Below are 19,071 nucleotides of genomic sequence, written 5' to 3' on the forward strand. Positions count from 1 at the left end.
TGTCACCTTGAAGGGATTTAGTGCTTTTCTAGATATGAGAAGATGCAAGGATTGGAAATTATAAGATAGGTTCCTGAAAATATCTAACTATCTAAAGACGTGTTCCAGCAGTTTCCCTGGAGCACAGAGTGCTTCACTCTTCACAACAGCTGCCGTAGCACAGGATTCAGTCTCCACAGAGGGAGGTGACAAATGACCTTGGCAAGCGCCAATTTGTGGTTGACATTGTCTTAGAACAAGAGTCACACAGCAGGCTTAAATTCTTCGCTAGAGTTGTATTAACACTCTCAAAAGAACTGTGAAACTGAAACTCTCAGAAAATATTTCTTCCATTTTATTTTCTACAGCATCAAGTACAGTGCAGTGCTCAGTTGTGTCTGACTCTTTGCAACCCATGGACTGCCAGGCTCCTCTGTCCATGGAATTTTTCAGGAAAGAATACTGGGGCAGGTTGCCATTTCTTTCTCCAGGGAATCTTCCCCACCCAGGGACTGACCCCAGATCTCCTATGTCTTCTGCATTGCAGGCAGATTCTTTACTGCTGAGCCACTGGGAAACCTGATCCATATGCCCTCTACTTTCTAAGTCTTTTGCATTTCTTCTCTCTCTCCCAATCAACCCTTCTTTTCATTCTCTTGCTCTTTTTTTTTTTTAATGAGCCTGAGACAATAAATCAAACAACTTAAACATTTTTCAGCAGCTCAAAGTAGGACTAATAAGTCTAAGAGCAGTATTTGTGATAAACTGAAAGCAAGGAAATGAAGATTCCCCAGGTTTCAAGCTATTAGACACAGTGGACAAATAGAGTCTTCAACCCTCAGAGCTTTAACCAACCTAGAAGACCCCTTCCATAGCCCTACCTGGGTTTTCCATCACAGCCTTACCATAGGTTTTTCATCCTGAACCAGAATTAAAGATACACTAAAAACTATTTTGGAGGAGATGATGAGATGGCAGCGCAGTAGGTGGACGCAGAGTATATCTCTCTCTGAGCTTGCATCAGAAATACATCTTCAGACGCAAAGGATCTCACAGAGCACCAGCTGAGAGCTGGCTGGAGTCCCTGACCACCAGAAGGGAATACATAGATTGACGCAAAACTTGGTAGAATGAAGGAAGGAAGGGAAAAAACAGAAAGAGAGTGAGTAGGACTGGACCTGAACCCATGGGGTGGAGGAACTGAAGCAGGGGTGAAACCCCCGCATCGGAGGAATAGTTTGAGACAAAGGGAAGGCATTTGAGGCTGTTGGAGGATGAAGCAGCTGATCTGTGAAGGTCTGAATGGAGTGAGAACCACACAAACAATCTGTACTGCAGCCCTATGTACCCCAGACAGGGACACAGGTCTTCCAGAATGCACAGTGGCTGGGTAGGGACTGGAGAGCAATCCCAGGACAAGGATTGCTATTGACTGTGGGAGACATCCTGAGGGGATGTGAGGGAGGAGATAGAAGAATGTCCTTGGAGGAAAGCTGGGCAGCTCTGGAGGCAGGGTGATACTGCTGAGTCAAGTGCAGGGAGTAGGACCATCACTGTAGCCTCTCTCCCCCCACATACTGATGCTAGCAGCTGATGGAGAAAGACCCCAGAGATGGTGGCCCTTTGAGTGCCTGACACACTGAGCAATAGAGAGGGACCCCAGCCAGGAGGGCCCTTTGAATGCCTGCTGCACCAAGCACCATAGAAGGACCAGCCAAGGAAGCCCTTTGAATGCCAGCTTCCAGAGGCTAGAAAAAGGCTCTAATAGCCTTTTTATATCCTTATATCCTGCACCTGTGGCTGCTGGCTTCCCTATACGTCTGGCACATCCAGGTTTCTTGGGATCCAAGCATCTGTGCCACCTCCACACCTAGTCCTCACTAGGGTAGAGCTGCCAGAGGCTAGGAAAAAAAAAAACAAAAACCAGTAGCATGAAAATCTCATGTACCCACAGCCACCAGCTTCCTTGCACACCTGGCATCGCCAGGTTCCCCACAATGCAGCCAGCTGAGCCACCTCCATACCTGGTCCTCACTGGGGCAGAGTTGCCAGAAGCTAGAAAAAGTCCTAATAGAGCCGTATCTTCTGCACCAGCTCCCCCGCATACCTGGTGTTTCCAGGGTCTCTGATCCAAGCAACTACGCCACCTCCATACCCAGTCCTCACTGGGGCAGACCCAAGTCCTCCAGGGCAGCCTCAGGAGCAAACTCCAGTGGATGACCCATATGCAGAGGTGAAGATAAAACCACAGTTGAGCTCCAGGGGCAGAGTGGCTAAGGAAGAGGATTGAAAACCTTTCCACCAGCTGTACAAGGTGCAGACTAAATCCACACGATCAACTAGGTAAACTCTGAGTCTTGTTGTTTAGTTGGTAAGTCATGTCCAATTCTTTGTGACCCCATGGACTGTAGCCCACCAGACTCCTCTGTCCATGGAATTTCCCAGGCAGGAATACTGAGTGGGTAGCCATTTCCTCCTCCATGGGATATTGTCGACCCAGGGATCGAACCCACGTCTCCTGCATTGGCAGGCAGATTCCTTACCACTGAGCCAGGGAAGTCCTATGGAATATATAAAAGAACAATGTGTGTTCACACAAAAGAAGAAGCCCTAGCTCTGGCCACTGTGGACATTGGAGGCAAGCACACACAGGTATAGGGCTAGATTAGAGTCTGTACTGTCCCCACAACAGATCCAGAGAACAGTCGAGTTTGGGAAGAACTCCTAGGGAGGTGGAGGTGGAATTGCCGCTCTATATACATTTTCCTCCTTTCCTTTTCACCCTTTCACCTTTCAGCCTTTTTTCTTTTCTTTTTCATATTATTTCTTGTTCTTTTTTAAAATTATCCCTTAAATTTTTATTTTTCATAACCTACTTTTTCCATTTTTTAAATGTTTTAATTTTAAATAAATTTATTTTTACCCTAGTCTTGATTGCATTCTTCTTCTTTTATTCCTTTTTTATCCTTTTTTTCTCTGTTTTCTCTATTCTTTTCCCTTTGTAAGTGTGTGAGTTTCTTTGGGTGTTCTTGGCTATTGAGTGTTGGTTTCACCTTGGCTATTGAGTTGGGGTTTTATCTTCTGTGCTATGAGGCCTGTGAAATCTTGGTGCCACAGTAAGGGATCAGGCCTGAACTCCTGAAGTGGGAGACCTGAGTCCAGGACTTTGGACCACCAGAGAACTCCCAATCCCATAGGACATTAATTGACAAGAGCTCTCCCCAAGGCCTCCATCTCAACACTAAGACCAAGCCTCACCCAAAGGCCAGAAAGCTCCAGTGCCAGACACCTCATGCCAAATTCCTAGCAAAAAGAAACACAGCCCTGCCCATTAGCAGAAAGGCTGCCCAAAGCTATACCAAGCCCAGAGACACCCCAAAACACACTGCTGGACTCAGCAGTACCCCTCAGAGAGACAAAATCCAGTTCCATCCACCATAACACAGGCACAAGTCCTCCCAACAAGGAAACCTTTACAAAACACTGGTCCAACCTCATTCACAGGAGGCAGACTCCACAATCAAGAGGAACTACAATCCTCCAGCCTGCAGAAAGGAGAACCCAAACACAGTGAATTAAACAAAATGAAAATACAGAGAAAAATGCAGCAGATGAAGGAATATAGTTAAAAAAACAAAACCCGTAAGACCAAACAAATGAAGAGTAAATAAGCACACACAGGTATAGGGCTAGATTAGAGTCTGTACTGTCTTGAAAAAGAATTCAGAGTAATGATAGCAAAGACAATCCAAAATCTTGGAAACAAGATGGAGGCACAGATAAATAGACTGGAGGCATGGATAGAGAAGATATGAGAAATACTTAATCAAGACCTAGAAGAATTAAAGAAGAGACAATCAGCAATAAGCAACACAATAACTGAGATTAAAAATACACTAGAAGGAACCAATAGCAAACTATCTGAGGCAGAAAAACAGACAAGTGAGCTGGGAGATAGAATAGTGGAAATAACTGAAGCAGAGCAGAATAAAGAAAAAAGAATAAAAAGAAATAAGGACAGTCTCAGCAACCACTGTGACAACATTAAGTGTACCAACATTAGAATTATAGAGGCCCTAGAAGAAGATGACAAAAAGAAATGGTATGAGAAAATATTTGAGGAGATTATAGGTTGAGGGCAGGAGGAGAAGGGGGCAACAGAAGATGAGATGGTTGGTTGGCATCACCGACTTAATAGATATGAGTTTGGGAAAACTCCAGGAGATAGTGAAGAACAGGGAAGCCTGGCATGCTGCAAGCCCATGGGGTTGCAAAGAGCAGGACACGACTTAGCAACTGAAAATCAACAATAGTCAAGGACTTCCCTAACATGGGAAAGGAAATAGCTACCCAAATCCAGGAATCTCAGAGAGTCCTATATAGGATGAGATGGCTGGATGGCATCACTGACTTGATGGACATGAGTCTGGGTGAACTCCGGGAGTTGGTGATGGACAGGGAGGCCTGGCATGCTGTGATTCATGGGGTCGCAAAGAGTCAGACACGACTGAGCGACTGAACTGAACTGAAAGAGACAAAAGACCTGTATGCATAAAACTATAAGACACTGATGAAAGAAATCAAAGACAACACAAACAGATGGATAGATATACCATGTTCCTGAACTGAAAGAATCAATATTGTGAAAATGACTATACGGCCCAAAGCAATCTTTTGGGTAGTATAAAATTGGGTCATACAAAAAATTGCACTAGATTCAGTGCAATCCCTATCAAATTACCAATGGTATTTTTCACAGAACTAGGACAAACAATTTCACAATTTGTATGGAAACACAAAAGACCCTGAATAGCCAAGGCAATCTTGAGAAAGAAGAATGGAACTGGAGGAATCAACCTGCCTGACTTCAGACTACACTACAAATCTACAGTCATCAAGGCAGTATGGTACTGGCACAAAAACAGAAATATAGACCAATGGAACATAATAGAAAGCCCAGATATAAATCCATGCACCTATGGGCACTTGGTTTTTTTACAAAGGAGGCAAGAATATACAATGAAGAAAAGACAGTCTCATCAGTAAGTGGTTCTGGGGAAACTGGACAGCTATGTGTTAAAGAATGAAATCAGAATGCTCCCTAACACCGTACACAAAAATAAACTCAAAATGGATTAAAGACCTAGGTATAAGACCAGAATAAAAGGTTTAGAGCTAAACATGTTTAGAGGTAAACATAGGCAGAACATTCTGACATAAATCACAGTAAGATCCTCTATGACCCACCTCCTAGAGTAATGGAAATAAAAACAAAAATTAACAAATGGAATCTGTTTAAACTTAAAAGATTTTGCACAGCAAAGGAAACTATAAACCAAGTGAAAAAGATAATCCTCAGAATGGGAGAAAATAATAGCAAATGAGACAACTGACATCCAGAAAAACAAACAACACAGTCAAAAGTGGGCAGAAGACCTGAACAAATATTTTTCCAAAGAAGACATACCAATGGCTAATAAACACATAAAAAGATGCTCAACCTTGCTCATTATTAGAGAAATGCAAATCAAAACTACAATGAGTATCACCTCACACTTGTCAGAATTGCCATCATCAAAAAATCTACAAACACTAAATGCTAGAGAGGGTGTGGGGGAAAAGGGAAACTTCTTGCACTCTTGGTTGGGAATACAAATTGATCCAGCCACTTTGAGAACAGTGTGGAGATTCCTTAAAAAACTAGTAATGAAACCACCATATGACCCACCAATCCCACTACTGGACATATACCCTGAGGAAACCATAATTTAAAAAGACACATGTTCCCCAATGTTCACTGCAGCACTATTTACGATAGCTAAGACATGGAAGAAAACTAGATGTCCATTGACAGATGAATGGATAAAGAAATTTTGGTACATATACTCAATGGAATATTACTCACACACAAAAAGGAATGCATTTGACACAGTTCTAATAAGGTAGATGAACCTAGAGCCTATTATACAGAGTGAAGTAAGTCAGAAAGAGAAAGACAAATATCATATGTTAATACATATATATGGAATCTAGAAAGATGGTACTGATGAACATATCTGCAGGGAAGCATGGAGACATAGACATAGAGAACAGACTTGTGGACTCAGGTGGGAAAGGAGAGGTTGGGATGAACTAAGAGGGTAGCATTGAAACATATACATTATCATATGTAAAATTAGATAGCCACTGCAAATTTGCTGTATGACTCAGGGAGCTCAAATCTGGTGCTCTGTGACAACCTAGACGGGTGGGATGGGGTGAGATGTGGGAAGGAGGTTCAAGAGGCAGGGGTCATAAGTATATCTATGCCTGCTTCATGTTGCTATATGGCAGAAACCAATATGATATTATAAAGCAATTATCCTCCAATTAAAAATAAATAAAATTTAAAAACTATTTTGTATTCAATCTGATTAATTTCCTTTTTGAATTACTTTTATAGCATTGTTATAGTGTTTTATACCATTTTACAACTTTACACTAATCAAACCACTAAGTGAAATCTAGTTTCAGAATTTAGTAATATTTCATAATTGCTTATATCATTATTGCAAAGATTTATTGAAATTATTGAATGATAAAAGGACCAAATTCCTGTGGGAAACAAATGGATATTATCAAATAAAAATTGTCCAAATTTTAGGAAATGGTTGGGAAATTGTTAACTGGACATCTTTTCTTAGAAGAATTTCTGTCCTAAAGTTTTACAAAGCTTTTCATACCCAGACCACAAACCTGCATATAATTCTATATGGTTTATGATATTGGAGACAAAATACCAGTAGTAAATTCTTATCAAGTACAATTACTCTGGGACAAATTAAGTAATTAAAAACTACACCACCCTACGGCAGAAAGTGAAGAGGAACTCAAAAGCCTCTTGATGAAAGTGAAAGAGGAGAGTGAAAAAGTTGGCTTAAAGCTCAACATTCAGAAAATGAAGATCATGGCATCCGGCCCCACCACTTCATGGGAAATAGATGGGGAAACAGTGGAAACAGTGTCAGACTTTATTTTTCTGGGCTCCAAAATCACTACAGATGGTGACTGCAGCCATGAAATTAAAAGACGCTTACTCCTTGGAAGGAAAGTTATGACCAACCTAGATAGCATATTCAAAAGCAGAGACATTACTTTGCCAACAAAGGTCCGTCTAGTCAAGGCTATGGTTTTTCCTGTGGTCATGTATGGATGTGAGAGTTGGACTGTGAAGAAGGCTGAGCGCCGAAGAATTGATGCTTTTGAACTGTGGTGTTGGAGAAGACTCTTGAGAGTCCCTTGGACTGCAAGGAGATCCAACCAGTCCATTCTGAAGGAGATCAGCCCTGGGATTTCTTTGGAAGGAATGATGCTAAAGCTGAAACTCCAGTACTTTGGTCACCTCATGCAAAGAGTTGACTCATTGGAAAAGACTCTGATGCTGGGAGGGATTGGGGCAGGAGGAAAAGGGGACAACAGAGGATGAGATGGCTGGATGGCATCACTGACTCGATGGACATGAGTTTGAGTGAACTCCGGGAGATGGTGATGGACAGGGAGGCCTGGCATGGTGCGATTCATGGGGTCGCAAAGAGTTGGACATGACTGAGTGACTGAACTGAACTGAACAGATGAGAAACTGAAGTGAAGGAAGGTTAAGTAACTGACCTCAGACCAAATAAGCAAATAGCTTTGTTTGTAACTAACAAAGCTGAGAACTGAACCTAAGCAACAGTCTTCCCAATTCCTAAGCAATCACATCTCCCTGTATGAATATGAGTTTTGGGGTAGCAATTTTTTAGCCTCCTGATTTATTCTATAAGGAAGTAAGGGAATCAGGCACTTTTGTATGCTGCTGGTTAGTTCCCATGTTTTCACTAAAGAATTTTGAACTGAAGAGCAAATTTAGGTCAGTAGTGTATTTCAGTGCTGCAAGGCATGTAATGTTCTGTGATACTCAAAGTACAGACACAGAAGCAAAAAGTGAAGGCTTCAGAGCACAGGTATCAGCTCAGCATCCACCAAGAGAACACAGAAATCCACAAGGAAGTGGCCACGTGGTCATCTCTGCCGGAGCAGTCCGGGCTCTGTGGCAAGCACAGCTGCCGTGGACTGGGTTCTCCTGATGGAGAGGATGAAGCTGGTATACTGACTCCACAGGCTTGGGTATGCTTTCTACTTTGGATATTGGCAAATGTGTGCCCACCTCTCATGGCCTTTGATACAATAAGAATATAGTTCACACAGCACTTGGAATCCCCCTTCATCTCTAGCTATAAGATAGCAGTGTAGCTTTTCATGTCTTGGAAGACCTGTGCTGCAGGTTGAAGGTGATGTCCGAGGCAGGGATTGCCCAGACCACTTAGTTTGTGTTCAAACTTCCACTGCCATATTTTTCCTTCTGGGATGTTTCTATCTATTGGTTATTTCTTAGATTTATTTGCAGGGTTGGCATCATGATGACTGTAAAGTTGGTGCTGGTGGTAAAGAATGCGCTTGCCAATGCAGAAGACGTAAAAGACATGGGTTCAATCCCTGGGTCAGGAAGATCCCCTGGAGTAGGGCATGGCAACCTACTCCAGCATTCTTGCCTGGAGAATAACATGGGGGACAGAGGAGCCTGGTGGCAACAGTCCATAGGATTGCAAAGAGTTGGACATGACAGAAGTGACTTAGCATGCACGCATGGGGAGAAAGGAGGGGCCATCAGCCACCAGCACATTTTTGTCCATTTTATTACTTACTGCAAAACCATTTGGGGGAGATATTTATCTGGGTTCCCAGATAAAGAGAAGAGGAGAAAGGATAGAGAAAATCCAACTCCTGTTCATGAATTTAGTTATTTATTGGCCAGAGTCCCGGAGCTTCTCTCACAGTACTCCATTCATATCTGTGTTGCTTATAGCCCTCTGTTTACCTCCTTGTCACACACTCGCTCCAGCATAAGGTTATTTGTTGTGCCTCCCTAGTTCCTTACACATTGAAAATACCCAGGCCTATTGAGTGAATGAATAAACCGTGTCATTATATCCTTTTATTGAAAAATGCTAACTGGTTAACTCTTCTAACTTTTTCTTACCCAGAAAGAAGATCTTCAAATATATTTTAAATACCATAAGAACCTGCCCCGAGCCAGGGCAATCTGGCAAGAATGTCAAGACTGCACCTACTTTGGGGTAACACTGCATTTCTAAGGTCTCCCACAAACTCTTTTCCTGGGACAATGTTCATAGGCATCCAATTTTTATAGAAATCTAAAAGTATGAACTAGGAAGAGGAATTTGGCATTGGGATTTATGTTTATTAAAGTCTTTCCTATTTTGAAATTACACCCTGAAAGTTTCAATGCTGCCCTGGGTCTCTATGGGACAACCTGTAAGGAACAGCTGTAGCCTGGTGAGAAAATGGAGTGCTTTTCTAGGATAGTTTTGTTGTTGTTGTTGTTTGTCTGTTTTAGGATAGGTTTTAAAAATGGAATTAAGTCACACTTGGGGGAATCCCTGCGATGATATCAATAAGCCTATCATGTACCCTTAAATAGATTCCCACACCCCCAAGCCCCAACCTGAAGACAGGCTGCCTGCTTTTCAGAAGGCTGCCCCACTGCCTCCCTCTTTATGGACTTACTTTCTAAAAGAAATGAATAGGCATACATGTATACATATAACTGATTTACTTCATTGTACAGCAGAAACTAACACAACATTGTAAAGCAATTATACTCCAATAAAAAGTTATAAAACAAGAAAAAAAAAATAAAGTGAGTTCTTGAGAGAACAAAACAACGTAAAAGAACAAGCAACAAAAAAAAGAAACAAACAGCCTGGCATCCCTACTTGCCTTTAAAAATACTAGCCAAGCCTGTCACCTTTCCTCTGTCTCTCATTTTACAGTCTGTAGCTAAGTGAGTGAACAGCCAAAACGGTACAGAACTGGTCGACCCCGCTGCCCTGTCCTGTCCGTGAAGAAGCCACTTCCCTTGTATTTAAATGCTGCTGCTTCTGTTCTCTCTGTGTTGTTTTGTTTCATGTTGTTTCTGTTTGGCTTTTCAAGGTATGCCAGCGTCAACTGGGTCACAGTCTCCCTCTTTTTAAGTGTCTGAGAGAGCCAAGTCAGAGACTTATAAAGTACCAGATGCTGTTGAAGGTAAGTTGATGAGACAGTACTTCCTATGCTGGGAGAACAGATGTAGGTGTGATGGTTCACTTTACCTTACACGCATAGAATTGCAACTTCAACTTCCAAGGGTGAAGCTAGGACTATATTTCAGGCTTTTTCTGTCCCCAGGTCTAAATCAGCTTCCTCAATGAGGAGTAAGACCACGGAATCACAGGGACATGGAAGCCTAGCTAGTCCAATGTGTAGCCAGCACAGGGATCTCTAAGGAGAGCCCAGCTTATTGTAGCGGGGGTCCTGGGGAGGAAAGCGGGGGAGGACAAGGCCGCTGCATGCTGGCAGCTTAGACAGTGGGGAGGCAGGCAGGCCACTACTCTTGGTAAGATGTTTACAGGTAAGATACCATCTGCTCCATTTTACAGCTGGGACAAGGAGCTTCAGGAAAGAGTTGTGATATTCCCTGAAGTTACTGTTAATATGTTACATGCATTTAAACAGAGGGGAGAGGGCAACACTGGATTCTTCTCTTCTTCCGCAGCATCTACCTCTGCTTTTAGACGGAGGCTTTTTCTCAAGAGCAGCATAACAGGAGGAATTTATTCTGTGGAACCCCCTAGTGGTTCTTTCTCGCTCTGAGACCAGCACACCTGCAGGAGAACACTCCTAGGAGGCCCCTCTCCCCACCCCCACCCCCCCACACACACAGGTCAGGAGCTCTATCAAGGCTGCTTTCCCACGTGTAAGCTGGAGGAAAGGTCTGGGCCACTCTTCCAAGGTCTGTTTTTAATTAACCTTTATAAGTAGGTCTTGCCCAGTGGCTACTCTCTGTTAATTTGAAAGCAAGCTGTTTACTGAGTACCTTCCCACATGTATTTCTTAATCCCCACAGTCATATGTGCCCAGAGGCTCTGGATTGTGAAGAAACAGAGGCTCAGGGCAGTTAAGCTACCACCAGTGTTCTGCCCTCAGGACAAGTTCCCCTCTCAGCTTGGCATCAGTAGGCCCAGCTTCGGCTACACCGGCTCTGCTGCTGCCAGTGTTGGGGGGCCTCTCAGGCCTTGGTTTCCTCGTCTCTAAAGTGAGGACACTCACCCTCCCGCATAGGTTCAGTGAGTGGCATAGTTGCAGTCAAGAGCTGGCTCAGGGCTGACCCCCAGGAAGCTTCCATCACATAACCTGCAGCTGTTGTTTCATACCCGGAGTCATCACACCAGCCTGAGAGTGAGGAAGGTGACCCTCTGATTCCCTCCATGAGCAGCATCTATGAGCATGTTTGATAAAGCATTCACTTAGGGCCTTGTGCTCCTCTGACAGCCCCATCTTCACTGTCATCCTAACTTTAAAAGCCCTATCTACTGCTGGGCTCAGTGAGGAGGGAGCAGAACCTATGTAGGGGTCTTCACCTCCTGGGCTTGGTGCACCCAATACTGAAGAGCTCAAGCTTTCCCATAGAAATGTTGATGCAATAGCTAAGTCTGTACCTTCCGTGGAGGTCTGTAGGACATAGTGATTAGAAACACTGACTCAGGAATTAGACATCCTGGGTGTGGTCTGGCTCAGATGATTCCAGGCTACGGTGAAACCAGGCAATTGCTTAACTTCTCTGTACCTCAGGTCCCTCACCTAAAGAATGAAGGTAGTAATTGTACTTTCCTGGTATGCTTTTTGGGAACGTTAAGTGAGGTAATGCGTGTTAAAAATACTTAGAAGGTTTGTATTTCACTGAGGAAACAAGAGACAAGATCACTATAAAATATTCCTTGGGGGTCTGTGCAAAAACTGTGGGAGGCTACTCAAGACAGACCAGGTTATCCCATAGCTAAGCTTCTTCCTGCCTGGAAGAACAAGTTTAAACCATTGGCAAGAGAGGAAGAACTTTGGAGTGTTCTCTACTCTGAGGGACAGAGCTCATGCGGCAGTGCCTGCGTGCTACGTCACTTCAGTCCTGTCTGACTCTTTGAGGGTAGCCCGCCAGGTTCCTCTGTGCATGGAATTCTTAAGACAAGAATACTGGAGTGGGTTGCCATGCCCTCCTCCAGGGGATCTTCCCAACCCAGGGGTCGAACCCACATCAGGAGCGTTCTTTACCGCTAGTGTCACCTGGGAAGCCCCGCTGCAGGGCTTACCATCAGCTTATTTGGGAGAGCATGGATATTGGACCAGCTGCCTCATGCCTTAGGAAGGATCGTGGAATCCTGGTGTGGGAAAGCTTTCTAAGTATAAACAAAAAGGAAAAGGAATGATAGGTTATACCATTAAAAACAGACGCATGAAAAAATGGGGAAGATATTGTATTAGCAAGATATGTGACAAATGGTCAGCATGTTTAATAATAAGCCTATAGAAATTAACAATAAAAAACAAAAAACAAGTATCTATGAAATGCTTAATACTTTCTTCTGAGATGTTATGATATTAAAAGTCATGACAGAGTACATAATGTATGTAATGTCTATGTCATAGCAAGTTGATTAGATAATACTAATACATTATTTGTTAGCACACATTAGGCATGTGTGCTCAGTCATGTCTGACTCTGCGAACACATGGACTGTAGCCAGCCAGGCTCCTCTGTCCATGGAATTTCCCAGACAAGGATACTGGAGTGGGTTGCCATTTCCTTCTCCAGGGAATCTTCCTGACCCAGGAGTCAAACCCACATCTCTTGTGCCTCCTGCATTGGCAGGCAGATTCTTTACCAGCTGAGCCACCAGGGAAGCCCAGCATACATTAAAGATAGATGCATTAAGGAACAATAGAACTCACTTTCACTGAGCTCATGATTTTTTTGTTTGTTTTTGCTATTACTTAATTTTTTTAATTGAAGTATAATCATTTTACAATGTTGTGTTCATTTCTGCTGTATGATGAAGTGAATCCGCTCTATCTACACATATGTCCCCTCCCTCTTGAACTTTCCTCCACCCATCCCACCCATCTAGGTCATCACAGAGCCCTGAGCTGAGCCTCCGGTTCTTTATGGCAGGTTCCCACTAGTTATCTATTTTACATATGGTCGTGTATATATGTCAAGGAACAAAACTGGGTCATTTATAGAGATGTGGATGGACCTAGAGTCTCTACAGAGTGAAGAAAGTCAGAAAGAAAAAAACAAATATTGTATATTAACACATATATGAGAAATCTAGAAGATTAGTAGAGATGGGCTCATTATTTCTGTCAAACAGGTTAAGTGATGTATGGAAACTATCAAATTTAATGTAGAGAATTTTCCTTGCTTGGATTTTGTTTTAATAGAATATGGTTTGCAAAATGGTACATAATTTGTTTACAGTAAGTTTAGCTTATTGCAAGAAAGATGATCTAGAATAAGTGGTCATGCTGGTTTCCTATGTAATCCAACTCATGTCATAAATAGACCACTGTGTAAAAAAAAGAATAGGTGAAGGGTATAAACTTTTACTTAGGAGATGAATATGGAATTAAGAAAGTAGCACTGACGTACATACACTATCCTGTGTGAAACAGATAGCTAGTGGGAAGCTGCTATATATTAATAACACAGGGAGCCCAGACTGGCACTCTGTGACCACCTGGAGGGGTGGGATGGGAGGGAGGGGAAGGAGGGGATGGAAGGCTATTATAATATACCACAATATATGATCACAGAGCACCAGTCTGAGCTACCTGTGTTTTTAATATATAGCAGCTTCCCACTAGCTATCTGTTTTACACAGGATAATGTCAATGCTACTTTTTCAGTTCCTTATTCATCTCCTAAATAAAAGTTTGTACCCTTTACTAATTATATATATATATATATATATACACACACACACGTATATATAATGATATTATATTATTGTATTTCATTAATTATATAGTTAAATATATATAATTATGGCTGATTCACATTGTAAAGCAGAAACGAACACAGTTTTCCTCCAATTAAAAAATAAATAAAAGGATGAATAAGGTCTGAAATTCTAATGTAAAACGTAGTGACTATAGTTGGTAAGACTGTACTGCATAATTGAAATGTGACAAGAGTGTAGGATTTAAATGTTCATACTGAAAAAAGAAATGAAATGATAGATGTGTCATTTAACCAGGTGGGGGAATCCTTTCACAGTATATACATGTGTCAAATCACTACAAGACACGCTGTACCCTGGAGAAGGAAATGGCAATCCACTTCAGTATTCTTGCCTGGGGAATCCCATGGACAGAGGAGCCTGGCGGGCTACAGTCCATAGCATCACAAAGAGTCAGACACAACTAAAGCAACTTAGGACATAAATTCCTGGCTAAGGATGTTTTCAGCTTCCTTAATTTTAGTCATTCAAAGCATCTTGCCACCTTAGCTTCTCTGTTGGCTGTAAGTTGCTTCCTCCCTCTGACTGTCACAAAGCACTAGCCTGAAGTGTTTTTTTTTTCCCTTCCTTTTCAGAGTTTGTTATTTCTATCTCCTTCATGTCGTAAAAAGTCTCTGTCTTATTCATGGTTGAGTGATGGACATTGTTATTCTCAAAATTTTCATTAAAACTGTGTATAAATCTCTTTTAAAAAAGACACACTGTAGATACCTAACAATTTTATATGTCAATTATACCTCAGTAAACCTGAAATTAAAAACAAAATAAATAATAGAAAAATGAACAAAGGAACTAGGCAGCTTACAAAAGAATAAAAGCTAATAACAAAACATTTTTTTGAGAGTTCTACCTCACTAGTTATTTGAGAAATTCAAATTCAAAACAGCAGTGAAGGTGGGATTGCTCTGTTGATTTGGCTGGCAAAACTTTTTGATTAAATAGTAATACTCCAAGTAGGCTAGGGGATGGTGAAAAATTTTTTCATATATGGCTGATGGGGACATAGTCCTTCTCTAAAGAACTTGGAAACATGTATCACAACTCTTAACATTAACAATTCAACTTCTAGGTATTTATCCTTAAGAAAAGTGTATAAAGACTGTTATTGTAGTAAAAAAATATTTAACATAAATATTTAACAGTAGAGGGGAATTAATCAGTTATGATTTAGCTATAGCATGCAATCCTTTCTGCTTGTGCTCAGTCGCTCAGTGGTGTCTGACTCTGTGACTCCAAGAACTGTAGCCCACCAGGCTCCTCTGTCCATGAAAATGCCAGGCAAGATTATCGAAACAGGTTGCCATTTCCTACTCCAGGGGATCTTCCCAACCAGGGGTCAAACCTGAGTCTCTTGCATCTCTTGCATTGGCAGGTGGGTTCTTTACCACTAGCGCTACCTGAGAAGCCCATAGTATGCAATACTCTGCCACAATTTAAAAACATGTATAAAAAATATATATTGTTGTGGGAAAATGTTCATAATAAGTTGCTGAAAAAAAGCAGGCTACAAAATAGTGTGTCCAATGTGATTCTATGTTTGTGGAAGGAACTTTGCTGAATATTCCATTTACTTTTCCCCTCTTACTTGTGACAAACAGACAAATTTATATACATCCTCAGTTTAGCATTGGCTGGAGATTGTTTGCACAATAGAGTAAGTTGGCATTTGACTTTTTGATTTTCAATAAGGCTTTTGGGTTAATGCAGGGGCTGCTGGATTTTGAGTCTCCTGAGGATTTGGAGATGGACCCAAGTGATCTAGAAGGAGGTTCCGCTAAGGTACTGGAAATTAAATATTATTTTATTTACTAACTGCTAATGAAGTGAATGTTAGTCCCTCAGTCGTGTCTGTTTGCGACCCCCATGGACTATCGCATTCCAGGCTCCTCTGTCCATAGAATTCTCCAGGCAAGAATATTGGAGTGGGTTGCATTCCCTCCTCCAGGGCATCTTCCTGAACTGGGAATCAAACCCTGGTCTCCCACAATGTAGGCATATTCTTTATGGTCTGAGCTACCAGGGAAGCTAGTGCTGTTTGTCTATACATGGAAGGGCTTACAGTGATTTTGTTTTCTTAGTGTATTATCTTTATTGTGTAAATTTTCTAAAATAATATTCATCCCATAATTCATAGTCAGGAAAAAACAAAAAAACTAAAGACAATTTCAAAGTGGGGATTTGGTTTTTTTTTTTTGGGGGGGGGTGATTTGTAATAGCAAGAGTGGTAATATACTTTCTTCCTTCCACATAAAAATGTTTCACAGGAATACAAAAGTAAGTGAAAGTGTGAAATGCATACGTAAAAGCCTGGAAATAAATATAATAAAATTCCATGTACTGGCTACTGTAAATAGTGCTGTAATGAACACTGGGGTGGCTATGTCCTTTTCAATTATGGTTTTTTTAATGGTATATGCCCAGTAGTGGGATTGTTGGGTCATATGGTAGTTTTATTCCTAATTTTTTAAGGAATCTCCATACTGTTCTCCATAGTGGATGTATCAATTTGGATTCCTGCCAAAAGAGGTGGGATGGGGTGTGAGGGAGGTTCAACAGGGAGGGGACATATGTATACCTATGGTTGATTCATGCTGATGTATGGCAGAAACCATCACAATACTGTAAAGTAATTATCCTCCAATTAAAAAATAAATAAATAAATAAATAAAATCCTACAGTTGTTTTCCTGAATGGTAGGATTATGAATGATTTATATTTACTTCTTTGTACTCCTTAGTAAATCTATATACATTATGCCTTATTCCCTTCCAAATGTGTGTGTATGTGTGTGTGTGTGTGTCTCTGAATTCTAAGACAACCAAGTTTCTCTTGGAAGAAGTGATGGTCACACAGTATGGGAAGAAACTTGTGGCTTGCAAGTGTTTTTTTTTTGTTTGTTTGGTTTTCCCCTAGTATGAAATTCTGATATAAAAAGAAAAACATGAGGCCTGTGTCTCAAGGAGTGGTCGTTTCCATGCCCTCCCTGATCAAAAGGTGTTGTGGGGATGGCTTAAGATTAAAAGAAGCCCAAGTGATAGGTAATACTTTTATAGCCTGGAGCAAGTAGAGCTAGCCTGGGTTACAGTAAAGCATCAGCCCACAATGCAGGAGACCGGGATTCAATCCATGGGTTGGGAAGATCCCCTGGAGAAGGAAATGGCAACCCACTCCAGTACTCTTGCCTAGAAAATTCCATGGATGGAGGAGCCTGGTGGGCTACAGTCCATGGGGTCGCAAAGAGTTGGACAGACTGAGTGACTTCACTTTCACTTTCAATAATGTCAGAAAGAACTTAAAGAGGATTAATAACGTTTGTAAGGGTCCTTTATTGACTATTCCAAAGCCTTTGACTGTGTGGATCACAATAAACTGTGGAAAATTCTTCAAGAGATGGGAATACCAGACCACCTGACCTGCCTCTTGAGAAATCTGTATGCAGGTCAGGAAGCAACAGTTAGAACTGGACATGGGACAACAGACTGGTTCCAAATAGGAAAAGGAGTACATCAAGGCCGTATATTGTCACCCTGCCTATTTAACTTATAGCAGAGTACATCATAAGAAACGCTGGGCTGGAAGAAGCACAAGCTGGAATCAAGATTGCCGGGAGAAATATCAATAACCTCAGATAGGCAGATGACACCACCATTATGGCAGAGTGAAGAGGAACTGAAAAGCCTCTTGATGAAAGCGAAAGAGGAGAGTGAAAAAGTTGGCTTAAAGCTCAACATTCAGAAAACAAAGATCATGGCATCTGGTCCCATCACTTCATGGCAAATAGATGGAGAAACAGTGGAAACAGTGTCAGGCTTTATTTTTCTGGGTTCCAAAATCACTGCAGATGGTGACTGCAGCCATGAAATTAAAAGACTCTTACTCCTTGGAAGGAAAGTTATGACCAACCTAGATAGCATATTAAAAAGCAGAGACATTACTTTGCCAACAAAGGTCCGTCTAGTCAAGGCTATGGTTTTTCCTGTGGTCATGTATGGATGTGAGAGTTGGACTGTGAAGAAAGCTGAACGCCGAAGAATTGATGCTTTTGAACTGTGGTGTTGGAGAAGACTCTTGAGAGTCCCTTGGACTGCAAGGAGGTCCAACCAGTTCATTCTAAAGGAGATCAGTCCTGGGTGTTCTTTGGAAGCACTGATGCTAAAGCTGAAACTCCAGTACTTTAGCCACCTCATGCGAAGGGTGGACTCACTGGAGAAGACTCTGATGCTGGGAGAGATTGGGGGCAGGAGGAGAAGGGGACGACAGAGGATGAGATGGCTGGATGGCATCACCGACTTGATGGACATGAGTTTGAGTAAACTCCGGGAATTGGTGATGGACAGGGAGGCCTGGCGTGCTGCGATTCATGGGGTTGCAAAGAGTCGGACACGACTGAGCAACTGAACTGGAACTGGAAGAGTCCTACATCACACAAAACTAGCCCCCCATCTTGCTTGTGGGAGAAGGGTTAGTGGGAAGGAGAGAGACTAGGAGCCATGGAGTGTCTGAAAGTAATTTGAGTTTCAAGTGTTTAGTAAAGAGGGAGATGCCTGGTTTAAGGACTTTTAATCCTTTGTTAATGACATGATAAACTCAGGTGAGAGTCTGTTGTTTTTCACCAGGACCTGGAGCGTATTTACCATGAGTAAGAAAGTAGGAATCCATGACGTGTTGTTCAGTGGAGGCAGCATGCTCCACTCCATTCATCAGCCCTGTCATTCATATCTCTGATTCAAAGATGCTAATCTTCAGTGTTTAAGCAGAGATTTAAAAAACACACAAACCTTTGCTTATGTCTTACAGGAGAGGACAAGAAGAAGCGGGCTTTATGTGGGGAGCAGCAAAGAGCTCTCTGATCTTTGTTGTGGAAATTGTTGTGTTTTTTAAAAATGGACAAAATCAAAGTATTTCTGTTTGTATTTACCAGAAAACAGATAAATATGCTGTCTAGGTGGCAGGGGAATAAAATACAGAGATCCTAAGCGAAAGACTTTCAAACTGAAACAACCATCCCTAACATGTCCTAAGTGGCACAGTAATCACTGGAACGTTCGTTGGTCTCATAAATTAGCTTTTCCCCCTTAATTCTGGGTCTTCATGCTGTTTGGGAGATACAGACCACATTGGCTTACCTCTTTGGCATCTTTAATGGTGACAGAAAATGGGG

The 19,071-nt window shown here is 41.9% G+C and overlaps 1 protein-coding gene across 1 annotated transcript in view; it reads left to right on the top strand.

The window, feature by feature from the left end:
- MCF2L2 (MCF.2 cell line derived transforming sequence-like 2) overlaps positions 1 to 19,071 on the top strand; it is a 209,737-nt gene that overhangs the window by 142,168 nt on the left and 48,498 nt on the right. Inside the window, exons 19-21 of the mRNA XM_055570098.1 lie at positions 9,042 to 9,134; positions 10,012 to 10,104; positions 15,618 to 15,689. Of these exons, the coding sequence (XP_055426073.1) occupies positions 9,042 to 9,134; positions 10,012 to 10,104; positions 15,618 to 15,689 (258 nt within the window). The remainder of the gene's footprint in view (positions 1 to 9,041; positions 9,135 to 10,011; positions 10,105 to 15,617; positions 15,690 to 19,071) is intronic.

The sequence above is a fragment of the Bubalus kerabau genome, chromosome 2, assembly GCF_029407905.1.
Source record: "Bubalus kerabau isolate K-KA32 ecotype Philippines breed swamp buffalo chromosome 2, PCC_UOA_SB_1v2, whole genome shotgun sequence".
NCBI classification, from domain to species: Eukaryota; Metazoa; Chordata; class Mammalia; order Artiodactyla; family Bovidae; genus Bubalus; species Bubalus kerabau.